Source organism: Jaculus jaculus, chromosome 10 (genome assembly GCF_020740685.1).
Source record: "Jaculus jaculus isolate mJacJac1 chromosome 10, mJacJac1.mat.Y.cur, whole genome shotgun sequence".
NCBI classification, from domain to species: Eukaryota; Metazoa; Chordata; class Mammalia; order Rodentia; family Dipodidae; genus Jaculus; species Jaculus jaculus.
Window position 1 is genome coordinate 105,970,076 of NC_059111.1, and position 17,171 is coordinate 105,987,246.

The 17,171-nt window shown below is 38.0% G+C and overlaps 1 protein-coding gene across 1 annotated transcript in view; it reads left to right on the forward strand.

Moving 5' to 3' along the window:
* Positions 1-378: 378 nt before the first annotated feature.
* Cntnap2 (contactin associated protein 2) overlaps positions 379-17,171 on the forward strand; it is a 1,990,154-nt gene continuing 1,973,361 nt past the window's right edge. Inside the window, exon 1 of the mRNA XM_004661135.3 lies at positions 379-800. Coding sequence (XP_004661192.1) covers positions 704-800 — 97 coding nt within the window. The 5' untranslated portion in view covers positions 379-703. The remainder of the gene's footprint in view (positions 801-17,171) is intronic.

The following is a 17,171-nucleotide window of genomic DNA, read 5'->3' on the forward strand; positions in this document are numbered from 1 at the left end:
GCACCTCCGGGTCTCGGCTGCGGCGGCGGCGGCTGTTGCTCCGGCTCCAGCAGCTCCGAGATGCTTCCCAGCCCCGCGCCGCGCCGAGGCGGATGAGCTGCGCCGGTTGCGCCGCGCGCCCCGCACAGCCCGGGTGTGCACGCGAGCTGCGGGCGGGCGGGCGCACCGAGAGCCTGTGCCGCGGCGGCGCTGCCCAGCGGCGTCCGGAGCGCGCGCTCGCTCGCCGGCCGGCTCGCCTGCCCGCCGGGGCGGCCGCGGCACCGCGGAACCCTGCGCTCTCCAGCTCTCTCCTGCGGGCTCCGCGCTCGCTCTCACAACGCTCCCCACCCGCCCCGCCACGTCTTTTCGTGATTTTTTTTTTTCTTCCGTGAGAAGAGGGCGGGGTAGGTTTCAGTCCCCTCCTCTCTCAACCCCTCCTTTGCCTTCTCGGTTTGAATTTCTTCCCCCGGCATTTCACTGGCTGGCAGAGCACGAGAGCAGACCCACACGCAGAGCGAAGCAAGGCTGAGCCTCTCCGCCACCGGGGCTTCTCTCTCAACCACCGGTCTGGAGCCTGGGAAGGGGTGAGGGGAGAGGAAGAGCCAGCAGGAGGAGCTTGGCTCCCTCCGTTCGCATCCGAGGACAGCCCAGCTCCCCGCCGAGGGACGGACCGCATCTCCGCAGCGGGCTCTTGGAGTACCTCGGGCGGCCGGCGAGGCGAAGGATGGTGGCGGCTCGGCGCGCAGGCTGCGGGGCAGCGCTGTGGCTCTGGGCGCTCGGCGGTTTCCTCTGCAGAGCCTGGACGGCGCCCTCCGCGTCCCGTAAGTAGCGCTCTCGCCCACCCCCGCACCCCCAGCTCGCTGGGCACCCAGCGGCTCACTGCAGCGGAGGTGCCCGGGGCACCCAGGGACCCTGTCGGAGGTGCAGCCTGGCGCTTCTCAGCCCCTGGCTTGAGTCGCTACTGCTGCAGCAGAAACTCCAAACCCAGCGCGCTCCAGTGTGTGTGTGTGTGTCTGTGTGTGTGTGGCGGTGAGAGTGGGGAGCAAGGGGGGTGCACAGGAATTAAAGCTGCTGATGTTTCTAGAAAGTTGTCGCTAGTCTGGGAGATTGCTTTGGCAACCGCTTGTCTAGAGTGATGAGCATGCATGGCAGGTTCTTGGCAGTTATGGTCACATCTCCACTTTGGTGGGGCAGTGAAATGTCAGTGGAGACCTAGCTAGAAATAAGTTCTTTATTTTCACTGATGGATTTAACTTTAGCACGGGGTTGAGGAGGAGGGAGAAGGGTACTTCCTTGAAGCCTTTGGGGCACCATCGGATTGTTTTTTACTTTCTGCGTCCTCTTAAAAGTAAATGCCCCCCCTTTTTTTTTAAGTATTCGTTGGCTAAAATGAAAGGCAAGTGAATCCGATATTGTAAGGGACACTCCTTCAATTCCTTGGTAGTTTGAGGTAATGGACATGACTAATGCAGGCCAGGACTTGGGACAGTCCGTGTAAATGTTAATGGAATAATGAAGAAATGGCTCTAGAGAGTTTTCTGGAAATTGTTGTTGCCTAAATGTGGATCTCTGTGCTTTGTAGGGAGGGAGGGACGGAGGGACGGAGGGAGGGAGGAAAGAAGGGAGGAAGAGAGGAAGAGAGAAAGAAATGGAAGATTCCAGCCCATTTTCTGCATTGCTTTGGAAGTGCAGTGCGTCCTGCGCGTGAACAGAGGAAAGGCATGGTTGGTCTTTTGGCAGAGGCAGAGTTAAAGAGGAAGAGCACCTAGCAGCACTTGGCGTGATGTTGAGGAGCACATCCTTGCTTCTGAGAATGAATGTGTGTACTGGTGAGGAGGCGTCCTGGAGATGTCAGAATTCAGATAGAATTGTCCCGGGGGGGGGGGGGGGATAAATGTCCATTTTGGGGAAAATAATTTTAGTATCTTACAGACCTATCCCATGTGATGGAGTCCTTGCTATGCGTATAAATCTCCAGATGTGTCAATGTTCATTTGTCGACATTTCAGTATTAATGTCCTTCTTTCAGGGCATGAAATATTAATAGGAATAGTCTTGAAAGGGGACTTTATAAGTTGCGGTGAAGAGTCGTCCACACAATGATATCAGTGGTAGTAGTCTGACGTGTTTCCCAAGCGCTGCATCAGCGTCTCCTGGAATGTTCAGAGAAACACAACTAAGTGCGCTGCTAAGTTGTGATGAACTTGAGAAAAGAAAAATAGTGGTATTTTCAGAATACAAACAGAACCTCAGGAGCTCAGGATTCCTGATATATATATTAATTGTGTAGATTTAAGCAAAGTGTGCAGCTGTACTGCTTGATGCTGGTGGTTTATATCAATGTATAACTACTCTTAGGACATGATTTTCATGAGATTTCAGTTCTGACGTCCATGAGCGGTTGTACAGAATTCCCTGCCATGTCTCCTAGAACATCATGATAAGTTAACATGAGTTCTTCCTTGATTTGAATGCTGAATTTCCCTGAACTTTCCAGAACTCCCTGTTTCATGTTTTCCATACACATAGCCCATAGTGGGTTAATGTGAAACAGTCGTAGGGTTTCTGAATTGTGTGGATACCTGTGGCCAAGGCCACAATGTCAGAGATTCAAGTTACTTCTAGGAGAAGCACATACTTAGTTTCTACTTAGAGTTTAACAGAGAAGCACAGCACAGAAGCCATGTTTTTAAAGGTAGAAGTTATGCTTGATTATTTAGATTTATATAACCTTTATTCTTTACTTAAAATGTAGAATGAGATAATTGAGATTGATATTTATTATATTTTTATTTAAACTGTGAGATTCAGGCTCAGAGTTGGCCTATGTCCTGGAAATTAATAAAAGAATGAGTGAGATATAGCATGTCAATAATGAGAGTTTCATGCATTTGATACTTTACATTTACATTGTATGTTACTGAAGTCACAAAAATGTTCATTGTACATAATGTACAGTTTGGGAGAGTGTCTTAAAAAGCCAAACTGAAAAAAGAAAAACACGTCAAGTCCATGAATCTGAGATAATGAGCAGCTCAGCCAGGAGGGGTCATCATGATACAAAAAGTAGCATGGAAATCTACAGGCTCCCTTTCCTGCCATCCACACTAAGAAAATATGATGACTAGGTTAAAACACGCTGCTCCCAAACAACTTTTTAATGTGAATGGAATTTTAGAAGAGAAAGTTAATATATTTTCAAAATAATGAAATTTCAAGTAGCTATTTGTGTGTAGTTTGCTTCGCATCTTTTTCTGTCACATATACTGTTAATCGAGATGTTTGTGCCAATGCAGAATAAGTTCAAAGATGTTCATCTCTTGAATTAAATAACAACATGCTCCATTCCTTAGTGATATGGAGGCTGCTCTACTGCTGGACTGATGACACTTTGAGTTCTTGTGAAATTGCACATGCTGGACTCATAGAAAAGATTGAAAGAGAATTTCTACCCTTGGGGAAGAATATCTAATGAAACATGTTAAAAGACCCTGGAAATTCAGTTGTAAGTGATGGGAGCATTGAGTTAGCACTTAATAAGTTCAGTTCATACATGCCACTGAATTCACACTTAAATAAATGCGCACTCAGGAAGTTCAATTTATTTGATCTTGTATTCACCCATGATTTCATTGACTGTCTTCTTGGGAAATGTGTTTTCAGTTCTTTCAAACAATTTCTAGCAAATATCCAGAAGCAGATATGTGTACATATCCTGGCAAAATCCCTAAAATATACAGATATATAATACAACCTAATATAGGATATATGCCAAAAATTTATTCCATGCAAATATGAATACTTTTATATATTTTATAACATGTATTTCAAGGAGTTTAATTTCTTGAAAAGGTCATAGAACTTTTCCTGTACACTTATTTCAAAGAACTAGAAAAAATATGAAAAATAAAATTTTTCTCAGTTTTCTCTCAATCATACATTTCCTAAAACATAATGCTTTAAATATAGAATGTCAGCTCGAGAGATGGCTTAGTGGTTAATGTGCTTGCCTGTGAAGCCTAAGGACCTATATTCAACACTCCAGAACCCATGTAAGCCAGACACACAGACATGATGTAAGCGCAAGGTCACACATGCCCACTAGGTGGAGTTCCATTGCAGTGGCTGAGGCCCTGGCACACCAATTGTTTTTGTTTTCCTCTCTTTCTGTCTCAAATTAATAATAATAATAATAATTATTATTATTATTATTATAGAATGTGTAACTAGGTATGAAAGGAATACTATCATTTTATATTGAGCTCATTCATACTAATGAATGTTTCCAAGAGATGGGAATTGAAGCTGACACCAACTTTTAACAAAACAAAATTAGTTGGTGGAATAAGCATAATGCATTATTTAGTTAATGTAAAGCAATAATACAACTATTGGTAATATTGAAGATAAAATACCTTGGGCTGGTGAGAAGGCCTAGCAGTTAAGGAACTTGCCTGTGAAGCTTAAGGGCCCAGGTTCAATTCCCCAGTACCCATATAAGCCAGATGCACAATGGGGTACAAGTTTCTGGAGTTTGTAGTGGCTAGTAGCCCTGGTGAACTCATTCTCTCTATCTGCCTCTTTCTTTCTTTCTCTCTCATTCAAATAAATAAAATAAAATAAAATGTTTAAAAAATATAACTAACCTTGACCTTATAGGCACTGAATGACAGGAATCTTTATGTATTGTTTCTTGCTTTATCACCAAAGTATGAGATATTTGAATAAAACATCAATCCACACATTAATATAGGTTTTTATTAGGCTTATTCCATTATGAACATATAGCAGATCATTTTAACTGACAGCTATTTAAGATTGATAAATGTCCATCATATTTTAGAACATATTGTACCATGCTTCTGTTTTTCATATAGCAATGACTTTCAAGTTGTAGAAAGTCTTATGGATTTTATTTTACTTGCCATATATTATAATAGGAAAATAACGTTAATCAAGCTCTTGAAGTGAATTAATAATCCTTGCTTGATAAGTTACCTTCTGTGACTGGAAGAAAAAAGTACTATGACTGTTTTGACCCTCGTTTTTTTTTTTAAGAGATATTCTTATTTTCTACACAGAATACACAAACTGTATGATTAGAATTTTTAAAATTATAGTTAACAATTTTCTTTGAAAATATTAAATATATGGAAGACCAACTTGTATGAATAGTAACCAGTGTTGTTAGGAGGAAGAAATGACACACATACTTCCAAGATTCCCCTCGTGTCAATCTTGATGTAAGAAGAGCTTTACTTTACAGTTTATTCTGCTACTTTCAAAGCTATACAATATAATACGTAGTAATTTAAACCTCTAACTATAGTGTTATATAACATAAATTGTGTTTTTATATGTATATAATTACCTAAAATTTGATGTTAACAGTGCTTGCAGAGAGAGATCCATATTTTATGTATAGTGGACATCAAACTCCTGTGGAGTCATGAACTCAGATGCTTTACATCAAACCTCTCATGGCAAAGATCTTACCCACTCTTAAAATCCAAGTAGACTGTTTGCTTAATTGTGAACTTTGTATAAGGGCCTTGTTAAACTCTTATTTAGCTCATTTGGGTGGTAGACTATTCATCCTAACAGCTTGAAGAAACTGGCTTTTTTATAACACTCCAGATTTTTAAACCTCCCCTGATACTGGGAAATCTGGAAATAGAGATGTGGTTGTTGGCTCTGGGTTGGCTTGCTGAAGATAACATGTTTTTCAGTATACTGTAAACGTGTTGAAGAAATATGGAAGAGCTCTTTTGAGCCACAGTCTATATTTTACTTTCAATTTGTTTGAAATATCCTCACAAATGTGATTGCTAATAAACTCTTTAATGCTTTATTGTTTAGAATTGAGGTAAAATTAGTTTCTAGTCCAGGAGTGGTGATATATGCCTTTAATCCCAGCACTGTTTGTAGAGGTAAGAGGAGGATCACAGTGAGTTCAAGGCAACCCTGAGATAACATAGTGAATTGCAGGGCAGCCTGAGCTAGAGTATAATAATAATAAAATAGTTTCTGGGAATATCTTATGAGGAAAAAAAAAATGTAGAGAGACACTGAGGATACTCAACACCTACCAAACCAGAGATCCAGAGGCTCCAAAGAGCCCATCAATGCACCCAATATGGCTCAGGGAATTTTGCAGAGGAGCGGGTAGAAGGATTGTTAGAGCCACAAGTTAGGACAGTTTGCACAGAGACATTGCCTTCCCCCCATAACTGACGGCTGCCCCCATATTGCAAGACTCACAATCTCCATAGAGTTGACCTGCATCACCAATGAGGAGGGTCCCTTTGGAAAAGGGGCAGGGAGGAGGGACAGGATGGTAGCAATCTGTATTGTTTACATATTAAGTATGTCCTTAACTAATAAAAACAAATTAAAAAATAACCTCAAGCATGTAAAGAGTTTTTTCACTCTTTTTTTCCCTTTTCTCCTGACCCTCTTTACTTGCACTAAGATGGTAGTCTAACTTGTGACTCCTAAGAAAAGTCAGGCAATAGAGGTGTGACCTACATATAAGCTGTCAAATTCAGTAAATCTGGGCCATGTGCTGCCTTTAAGTTGGAATCAAGTTATGTAAAGTGTAATGAAATTCAGCAAGAAGTTGTTCTCATCATTGAATTAGATGCATGCAATGTTGGGATAACATGTAACAAGGAAATGATAGTTCTGACTCACTGTTTCTACTGACAACTGCCTCAAGGTCAGATTTTTCAGTACATCATTATTTTAAAGGAATAGTAAATGTATACATTCTGAATTAGTGAACCAGCCTCTCAAACAGCAAAATACTGTGATTTACCAAATAGAATAATGTTATTTTTCAGGACATTATCTTAAAATGAAAGGTTCTTATTGCAACTGTAAGTCATATGGACTAAAGTTGTTATTTTGTGTTTTGGACTAATGTAAAATGTATGTCAATTAAATAGAAAGACTCTGTTAACTGGTACCTAGTTAATGAAAATAGGAAAATAGTAATGAAAATATATAATATATATATTACTCTAGAATATACACACACACACATATATATACATATATCTCTGTATATTCTACTTTATTATTCTTTATGTAGATTTTCCAGATATTGGATAAAATTCATAAAAAAGCAGGATAACAGTGCATGTAGTCAAATATTACCATAATTTAGAAACCTTACTTGTTTAAAAATGTGTGAATCACACAATAACCTTTTCCATATTACATCCTTACCTGCTAAGTAACTTGAACCTGGAATTCACAGATTTATGTTATACATTTTAAATACTTTCAGGTCAAATAAAAATATGTGCAGAATATACAGGAAATTTCATTTCCCAGATAATTAATATACTAGGTTAATATTTTAGTGTCTTAGTGTCAAATAATCAAAGACTATGAGATCCTACTGTTTTTTTTTTGGGGGGGGGAGTTTTTTGGTTGTTTGTTTTTGCCAGTTTCCCCTTAGCTACAATGAATGATTCAACTACATAATTGAGTGTTACTAGTTCAAGGTGGTATTTTTCTGGGAATTGAAATAAGGTTGTTGAATATTTCTAATGATCGTGTTCAAGATAGTCATTGATCTTCCCATAAGAGTTTATCTACAAGAGAAAGTCTTCTACTTATGCAATTAATAATAATTTAATAATATGTAAATGTGTGTTTTGCATTTATTCATAGGACTTTTACAGTATTATTCTATATTTTAGCTACAATTATCAAAGATGACATCTGTCAAACATGTATTTAAAGCTTTGTAAAACATGAGATAATATGATTTATCAGCCATGATAAAATCTGCTGTAAATCATTTCTTAACATTCACCAAGAATTGACTTTACAGACTCTCCAAATCTGTAAATATTTTTGCTATGATTGAGGTCTGTGGCAATAATATTTTCTCTAGTTATATATTCATGGGTGTCATGGGTGGATTTGAAGGTAGTACTACTATTTAAGTTTTAAGGAAACTCCATCTTGTTTTCTATAATGACTTTATTTATTTATTTAGTATCACCAGAAGTATACAAGGAAGTTAATAGTAATACATTTAATGAACTTCCATCATAGAAATATAAAGTCCAATAGCCATTTTATGTTTCCTTAAAACATTAACCATAGACTTACTGTGCAGCCCAATGATATAGTTCTAGACTCTCATCCTAGGAAAATAAAACAACGCCATGGCCTGTGCATATAAGAGCCAAAATGTGGATATAACCTCATTCTTTTTACTTGATAAAGGACAAAAAAACTGTGTCTGGTAATGCTATTAAAATGTTCAGTGGCATAAAACAACAACTTATTCATATATCAAATATCCAACCTCTAGCAGGTTGCATGTGGTAATGTATGTGACCCATTGCAATAATGTAATCTTATTTAAATATTATGCAACATTTTAAATTTATTTTTATTTTGTTACAAATTGTGTGGTTTTTAGGAAAGACCTTTACAGATGATTACATCTTCCGCCAGATTTTTGGCTGTTTTCCGGCACTTCATGTTGTTCAGGTAACTGAACAGGCTCCTTCAAAGTCGTCAAATCAAGCACGATTGCCTTTCCACAGCCCTGTTGCAAAGAAATGCTGCTTTCCACAGCACACTGTTGCAAAGAAATACTTCTATCTGTATGCAAATCATCAGCATATTGAATATTTTCAGTAGAGTGCTTAAGATGACAAGAGAGATGATAAAAATGGGAAAATTGCAGGGATAACTGTTAATAGTATATATTTAAAACAGAATGTTCTAGAGGATGAGTTGATATTGTCAAAGCTCTGATGAAATGCCAGTGAATTTCATTTGTATTTTAATATCATAAAATATAATTTGATAACAATAGAATGGCACTAGATCCATCCATAATATATTTTTCTGTCTCTATTTCGTAGTCAGGTTTTGCTTTGTTATAACATTTTACAGTTTGTACAAGCTACCCCTTCACCTTGTCAAAGCCTGTCCAGTCTAGTTCAATCGACCTCGACTTTCACATCTTTCACAATGGTTCCCTCAGACTTTCTTACTGTGAACACAAGTGACCCCTTGTTTTTAAACACAGACCCACATACATACATATATACAGATCACACACACACACACACACACGTGTGTGTGTGTGTGTGTGTGTGTGTATTTAAATATTTGGGGCCAGACGTGGTGGCATACACCTTTAATCCTAGCACTCTGGTGGCAGAGGTAGGAGGATCATTATGAATTTGAGGACACCCTAGGACTGCACAGTGAACTTCAAGTCTTCCTGAGATAGATCCAGACTGTCTCAAAAAAAAAAAAAGTTACTTTACAGCAGGCATATCCATGTAAATTCATACCAGAACACTTCAGAAATACTTCAAAGGACTGCACTTTGTAAGAAATAGTGTTATTACATACTATACAAGTTTATTATTATTACTTTTTAATGTTTTGCATTTCAATTTATTTATTTGAAAGAGAGAGGAAGATAGAAAGGTGGCTGGGGGTGAGGGGAAATGGGTGTGCCAGGGCCTCCAGCAAATGAACTCCAGAACTATGAGCTAGCTTGTGCATCTGGTTTACATAGGAACTGGTGAATCTGACCTGAGTCCTTTGACTTTGCAGGCAAGTACCTTAGCTGCTAAACTATCCCCCCAGCCCCTTATTTTATTATTTTTTTTTAATATTTTATTTTTATTTGCAAGGAAAGAGAGAGAGAGAGTATGTGCATGCCAGGGATTCCAGCACCTGCAAATGACCTTCAGATACAAGCACCACTTTGTACACCTGGTTTTATGTGGCTACTGGGGAATCAAACCTGGGTTGTTCGGCTTTGAAGGCAAGCACCATAACTGCTAAGCCATCTCTCCAACCACAGAAATAGAAATTGTGCTTACAGTTATTTTGAAGGATACCATACATCTATTTACTCATTGTAACAAAATATCCTTGCATTTCAATTTATTATCTGTTCTTTGCCCAAAACATACTAGGAGAGTATTACTGCAATTTGAGTAGCCTTCTTCTCATGGAGACATGTTTAATGCTTCATAATTACAGTGTGCAATGATCTGAAACAGATGTATAAAGAACACTCAGACACTTTCAGTATAAATCCTTGCATTTAAAGCCATATTATTGCTGGACAATTTTAGCGTATGTTGAGCAAAATTAGAGAGATATGTCATTATCACAGAGAAATTTCTGAATCCTGCAAACAAAACTGACATTATTTCTTCTGTTAAATTGGTATCAAGAGAGTGTTCATAAAAAGCTTTCAGATATGCTGTTGTTTTTTGTTTCACTCATGTCTGTAATTATAGTATTTAGGGCATCTTTCATACTGCGTTTGTCTATATATTAAATTTTTAAATGACAAAGGAATCAAGGGGGAGCAGACAAACCATGGCGGTGAGTGGAGTCCCAGCTTTTTGGAGTGGTCTCGTGACGACATTGGCCTGGTAGCGAATCACTGATGGTCAACAATGAAGCCTACGCGGAAACCTGCCTTGGGTGCCCTCGTGGTTGAGAAAGATGAGTAACCACCGGCTCAAGATAAATGTCTTTCTCATTATTACTTTTTATTGTACAATGTGTTTCTCCTTTTTCTTTCTCCTTTCCCTTTATTCTCTCTTTTCTTTCTGTCTTTCCTTCATTTTTTTTTTTTATTCTTCCCTTGCTCCTTCCTTCTTTCCCTCTATCTTGATTTTGAAGAAAGAGTTCAAAGTGTGGTCCAAGATGGCCTACAATGTGCTATGCAGATCAGACAAACCTCAAAATTCCGGTGATTATTCTGTTTCCCCTGCTTAGCAAAGGTGGAGAATGCATGCAGTTACCACTGTACCCAGCTCTACTTAACAAGTTACTGCAGCATAATTTCAATAGTTTTATCAAAATGAGATGTCATCTAATAATATGCTCCTTTAGACACTGATCCTGCTTATGATATTTAATTTCAAAGTTATTTTAACTGTCCATTTTATAACTCTCAATTTTGATAAGTTACTTTTTATAAGTTTACTTTTACTGAGCAGAAATGAAGAAAGAAACTAAAATTAATAAATCATCCACACCAGGCCAGACTTGAGTTCATCAGTGTGGGATTTGGGAAATCCTATTATGACATTTTAGCTGGAACCTAGATTTCGGGATGAAACCAGGCAAGCAAACATCAGAGGAAGAACGTTTGCAGCAGAAAGGCACACTCAGCAAGGTTGGGCTGCATTCTGATAAAGAGAGATTTGGTGCCTCTGGAATAAGTGTTCAGTGAAACAAGTAATGAGGAGAAAGTTTCTGATGATTAAACTTAAAATTAGTTACTCAGCAAAAAGAAAGAAATCTTCAGTTTTTGAAATATAAACAATGTACATTTATTTTCCTTAACAAGACAAGCTTTTTTTTTTTTTTTTAACCACTCACAATTAGGAAAACTTTATATCCTGACTGTTGGCTGCTGGATAATTTGGTCATATAGAGTAAGTGGCACATATATGGCTGTACAAGAAATGCACAGCTTAGATTTGGGTATACAGAGGAAAAGTATACTTTAAATTGTCCTTTATAAGTATTCCTTCTTTGTTTCCATTTTAATGGGTTTTATTTTTTTTTCTTTTTGAGGGAGGGTCTCACTCTAGCCCAGACTGGCCAGGAATTCACTATGTAGGCTCAGGGTGGCCTCGAACTCATGGTGATCCTCCCACCTCTGCCTCCCTAGTTCTGGGATTGATGGCATGCACCACCATGCCTGGCCCCATTCTAATGTTGCTTCTTGATAAGTGCCTGATGTTTATATAAACTGAAATATTTGAAATCTACTTTTATTAAAGCTAAACTGTGAAATTTTGTTAAGAATAATTTTCTAAGGCTGGGCCTAGTGGCCCATACCTTTAATCCCAGCATTTGGAAGCATAGGTAGGAGGATCACTGTGAGTTTGAGACCAGCCTGAGATAAGAGTGAGTTTTAGATTAATCACTGCTAGAGTGAGAAGCTGCCTTGAAAAAAAAAAAAAAAGCAAAAAACAACAACAACAAAAAAAAAATAAATAAACAACAACAAAAGCTCAATTCCCTGGAGCCAATAAACATTGGAATGATCTTACCATAGGGTTTGTAACAAGCATCTATGCAAGTGGCAGGGTGCTCAATTCTTGTTTTTTATTTAGGTCAAGATCATCTTCACTGTTAAGGCTAATCTCAGTCAATGTGAGAGATGAATAATCATTTACTGTGAGTCAGCAATTCTAGTATGTCCATACATATGTTAGTACTTAATTCACAAAAATGCCCAGACAGTGATCAATTTTGGGTTACATTAAAAATATTGCAAAATTTTTATTGCTTCACAAAGTGAACTCGGGGACTGGAGAGATGGCTGGCTCAGTATTTAAGGCACTTGCCTGCGAAACCCAGTGACCCAGTTCCAAGTGCCCAGCGCTCATGTAAAGGCATGTGCACAAAGTGGTGCATGCAACTGGATTTAATTTGCAGTCTAGACACCCTGGTGCACCCATTCTCTCCCGTTCTCTCTATCTCCCTTTCTCTCTCCTTCCTAATCTCTCCCTTATTGCTTGCAAATTAATTAAAACATTAAAAAGTACTTTCAGTTGCTATGAAACAAGATGCACCTTCCATAAAGACCATTTGTCTAATATTCTGTATCCGTTGCTGAAATTTCTATTTATAATTGGTCTGCTGGAGCATACTGGTATGGATGTGGTAGAAATAATCGTGAAAGAATCTATGTTGCACTTGAGTGAGCATCTTATGATAGTTGTTAGCATGGGCCACGAGCTAAAGAAGTCAGAGTTTGCTTGTCAGTTCCATTTTTGCTCAGCCTAGAACTTTTAAACTCCATATTTCTAATACATGAAATAACAAAATAATACCATATGTGTGTGTGTGTGTGTGTGTGTGTGTGTGTGTGTGGTGTATTCTACTAATTGGATTCATAATTTTATGCTGTTATTAATGACATATAATTTTGTTCATCTTTACCAATAGAAATGGTAGCATGCAATTGAAGTGATTTAATAAGAAAGATATTGAATAGCTATGAAGCATGGTAAAATTATTGAAATGATAAACTTCTTAATGTATTTAGTAGGCTCTGTTTTACAGTGCTTTAGCAAAGCTGCAATGGGAATAGGAGAGCCTTGTGGGCCCAACGAACATGTCCAAAAGAATAAAGTGTTTTACCCTAACTGGCCTGCCCCCATGCACAGAAGGTAGAGAGCTTGTTTCCTGAAGCATGGTGGAAACTACCCAGAGAGATATGGAACTTTTCCTCATTCTTGAATTGACTATTCCAATAAGAGGAGTGACAGATAATTAAATGTTAAATATTATTTTATTTCCCTAAAATTCAGTGTCCAGAAAATGGGGATTTAAATTGAAATTATTTTTGGATTTTTATTATTAATGAAGACGTTTGATTTCCCAATAAATCTGCTCATTAGCCCATCATTATGGAAAAATGTTTTGGTGACAAAAGTTTCAGTGTTAAGTCTCTGTCAAAGGGGTTTTTTTTTTTTTTTTTTGTTTTTTTGAGGTAGGGTCTCACTTTAGCTCAGGCTGACCTGGAATTTACTCTGTAATCTCAGAGTAGCCTCGAACTCTCAGCGATCCTCCTACCTCTACCTCCCGAGTGCTGGGATTAAAGGCGTGTGCCACCATGCCCTGCTGTCAAAGGGTTTTTCAACCTCTAAAAGGAAAATATTTAGAAGTTGAAGTTTACAGTAGGCTACTCTACCTGTAATAAAATGAAGGCCTGCAAAAAATTGACAATTTATATTTTGTTATATAGATGGTAAAAAGGAGAAATTGTACGACCATAAAACTGATTAATAAAGTTGGTATTTGGAAAATTGCACTGTGAAGCATATTGTTAGCCTTGTCATTTGGATGCAGCCTGTTCGAGTCAGTCTGTTTCATTCACTCAGAGACTGGTAAAGTGCATGTGTCAGATGTTTATTTTCACAATTTCAAAATTCCCAAAAAGTTTGTTTGATGTTTAATAATATATTGATTGAATATGGAAAGTATTTTCCTGTCTTCAATTTTTGAATATTGCCTTTCAACAATATTTATTTTTCTGTTTATTTGATGGAGCAAGAGAGAGGGAGATAGAGAGAATGGTAGGGACTCCTGTCACTATAAACCATCTCTAGACACATATACAACTTTTTGCATCTGGATTTATGTGGATATTGGAGAATTGAACCCAGGATGTCAGGCTTTGCAACCAAGCATCCTAAACTGCTGAACCATCTCTCCAGGACTAAATATTGTTTGCAGTCAAGGGTTTAAAGTTTAAAATCCCATCTACAGGAAAAGGATGACAGAAATATTGGAGCTTAAGTCTGCTTTCTGACTCTGGGAAACAACTCATAATTTCTTCTTTAATATACCTTCCTCTCCTTTTATCATTTTCTTCTTTTGTCTTCTGTTTTCTCACCTACCATATCATGTTCGACAGGAAGCTAGGAATCTAAGGGACAAGGAAACATGATGACTCTAGTGACATTCAAAAGCTCTGGTCCAGCTATCTTCACACACCAAGAATTAGCAATCAGAAAAACACACTGTGACTGTTTCTAATCAAATGCTGTGTGTTTGGTCCAGAATTACTCAAATATTACATGCATAATATCCTAGTATGCCTGCTGTGTTATTGTTTGAAAGCAAAACATGCAAGAAATGTAGTCAGTGCAAATTGGTTTAATTGGTTTGGACAATTTATTTAACCACTTTATATTTTAGTTACTGCAGTTATAATATTAGAGAATTGAACTCAATTATCCTTAATGTAAAGCTTTGGAATCTGTGATCACTTCCTGTTAGGCTTTCCTAACTTAGGTCAGAATGGTGAGAAACAATCTCTAAGCTTTATTCTTCCTTTCATGTCTACCTGGAGATCTGACATAAGTTTTAGAGTTACTTTTAAAATTTAGGTAATACACATGTATAAAACACTTAATGGATTTTGGCCAATAGCAAGTATTTTATTAAAGTTAATTGTTGGTGATATTGATACAAAACATGGGAAAGTGTAATCACAGGAAGCAAGGCAATGTGTTGCAAGCTATGCAACTTTTGAAAAATATACTAAGTGGTAGCAAGACAATTATAGAGTTGATAATACACTATAAACATGCACTTAGGAAAAGGTGGAAGTTATGGACTATCCCCAAAAAAATAAATAAAGTAAGCTATGTTAAAACTGGGGAAATTATGCCAACATCAACCTTAGTCAGTTGCCAAGATGTTCTTGTCTTGAGTTGTCATGAACTTTGTATGTATGCAGTTTACCTTCATTCTAATAGAAGGACAATTCTATTAAGCTTACTCACATGTAAGATCTCCAAGGAATTTACAGGGTCATGTCCATAAACCTCACTATTGTTTACTAACATAAAGTTGCTTATTATTTATCTATGTTTCACCTATCTACATATGAATAAATTTATAGAAAAGTCCAACAAAGTGAGAGGAAAGGATCAATGAACTCCATGTTCTTCATAGAACTTCAACAGGATTTGTACATTATACAAAACTACAAATCACTACACTAGGTATGAAAAATGAATGGTGATAGTCTTATCATCCCATAGATTATAGATTGTATTTTGCAATATGGTGATTTTTTTCAGTTCTATAAAACAGTGAGGTTTATTCATTTTTAATTTTTTTAATTTTTTGTTGTTATTTTTATTTATTTTAGAGCGACAGATAGAGAGAGAAAGAGGCAGAGATAGAGAGAGAGAATGAACTGGCCAGGGCCTCCAGCCACTGCAAACGAACTCCAGATGGGTGTGCCCATTTGTGCATCTGGCTAATGTGGGTCCTGGGGAATCAAGCCTTGAACTGGGGTCTTTAGGCTTCACAGGCAAACACTTAACCGCTAAGCCATCTCTCCACCCCAGTTTATTCATTTTTATGTGTGTATATGTGCATGTGTGTAGAGGAAAGCATCTGGTGTCATTCCTGAGTAAACATCTCTGCCTTTTCTTTTTTCTTTTCTTTTCTTTATTTTTTTATTTTTTTAATAGTATGCCCATTGCTGTGGACCTCACCAACTCTGGTGTGCTGACTTGACATTGAGCCCTTCTTGGGGAGGCTCTTCTGCAGCACTAAGAGACAAAAGAGTGTGCCATAATGCCTGGTTGCTTACATTTTAATGTCTTCTGAAGATCAAATTCAAGTTCTTATGCTTTCAAAGCAAGAGATTTACCTACTTACCTATCTCCCCAGTAACAATCTTAAAAAAAAAAAAAAAACAAAACTGTGATATTAGATTCACAGGGGACTAAAATACTCTGCTGAGGGCTGGAGAAATGGCTTAGAGTTTAAGGCACTTGCCTGAGAAGCATAAGGATGCAGGTTCAATTTCCCCAGTACCCACAAAAGGTAGATGCACAAGTGACACAGCATCTGGAGTTCCTTTGCAGTGCCTAAAAGCCGTGATGCACCCATTCTCTCTCAAATACATAAATAAAAATATTAACAAACTCTATTGACTTTTCTGATATCCTTTTTTTTTTTTTTTTCGAGTACTCTGGTATGGCAGTATCTTGTAAAGGTGGAAAAGTTATACAGAAGAGGCAAAGCAGCCTAGTTACATTCCAGCATTGTCCAGACTTCTAGGTGATATAAGGAAACTAGTCAAGCTGCCTGAACTGAAAGATTCTTGTTGAACATGCTCATGCTGTATTCTCCCATGGGATCTGATGTAACTTAAATTCACAACTGGATTGTTTATCGTTTAATGTCATGTGGTTGATTTGCTTTCTTAAAAGGTGAGGTCTCAAGAGCGTCTATAATGTCCTCTTGTACTGCTTCTCTAACCTCAGGAGCAGGAGGAGGCAGCTGAGGAACGTATTCTGTGACCTGTGCTGCCGTTGTGTTTCCAGAGATTAGATTTTAACATCAGGAATCATTATTTTGCAGGACAGTAGCACTTTCTGAAATGTCAGATTGGTGTTGTGTTGTCATGTGTGTGGTGAATCCATAGGAATTCCAGCATGGTGAGAAAGCAAGCGGCTCGTACGGGTGTACACCATGCTGTGTGATTTAAGATAAAAGGACTCTACATGACTATGTATCATGATGTCAGTATGCAATTCCTATAGAAAACACAAACCATAAATCCTGCAATCTATATCAACCACACAGATATTCTGCCTTTAAAATTCTTAACTTCCATGGCTCTTACCAACTGA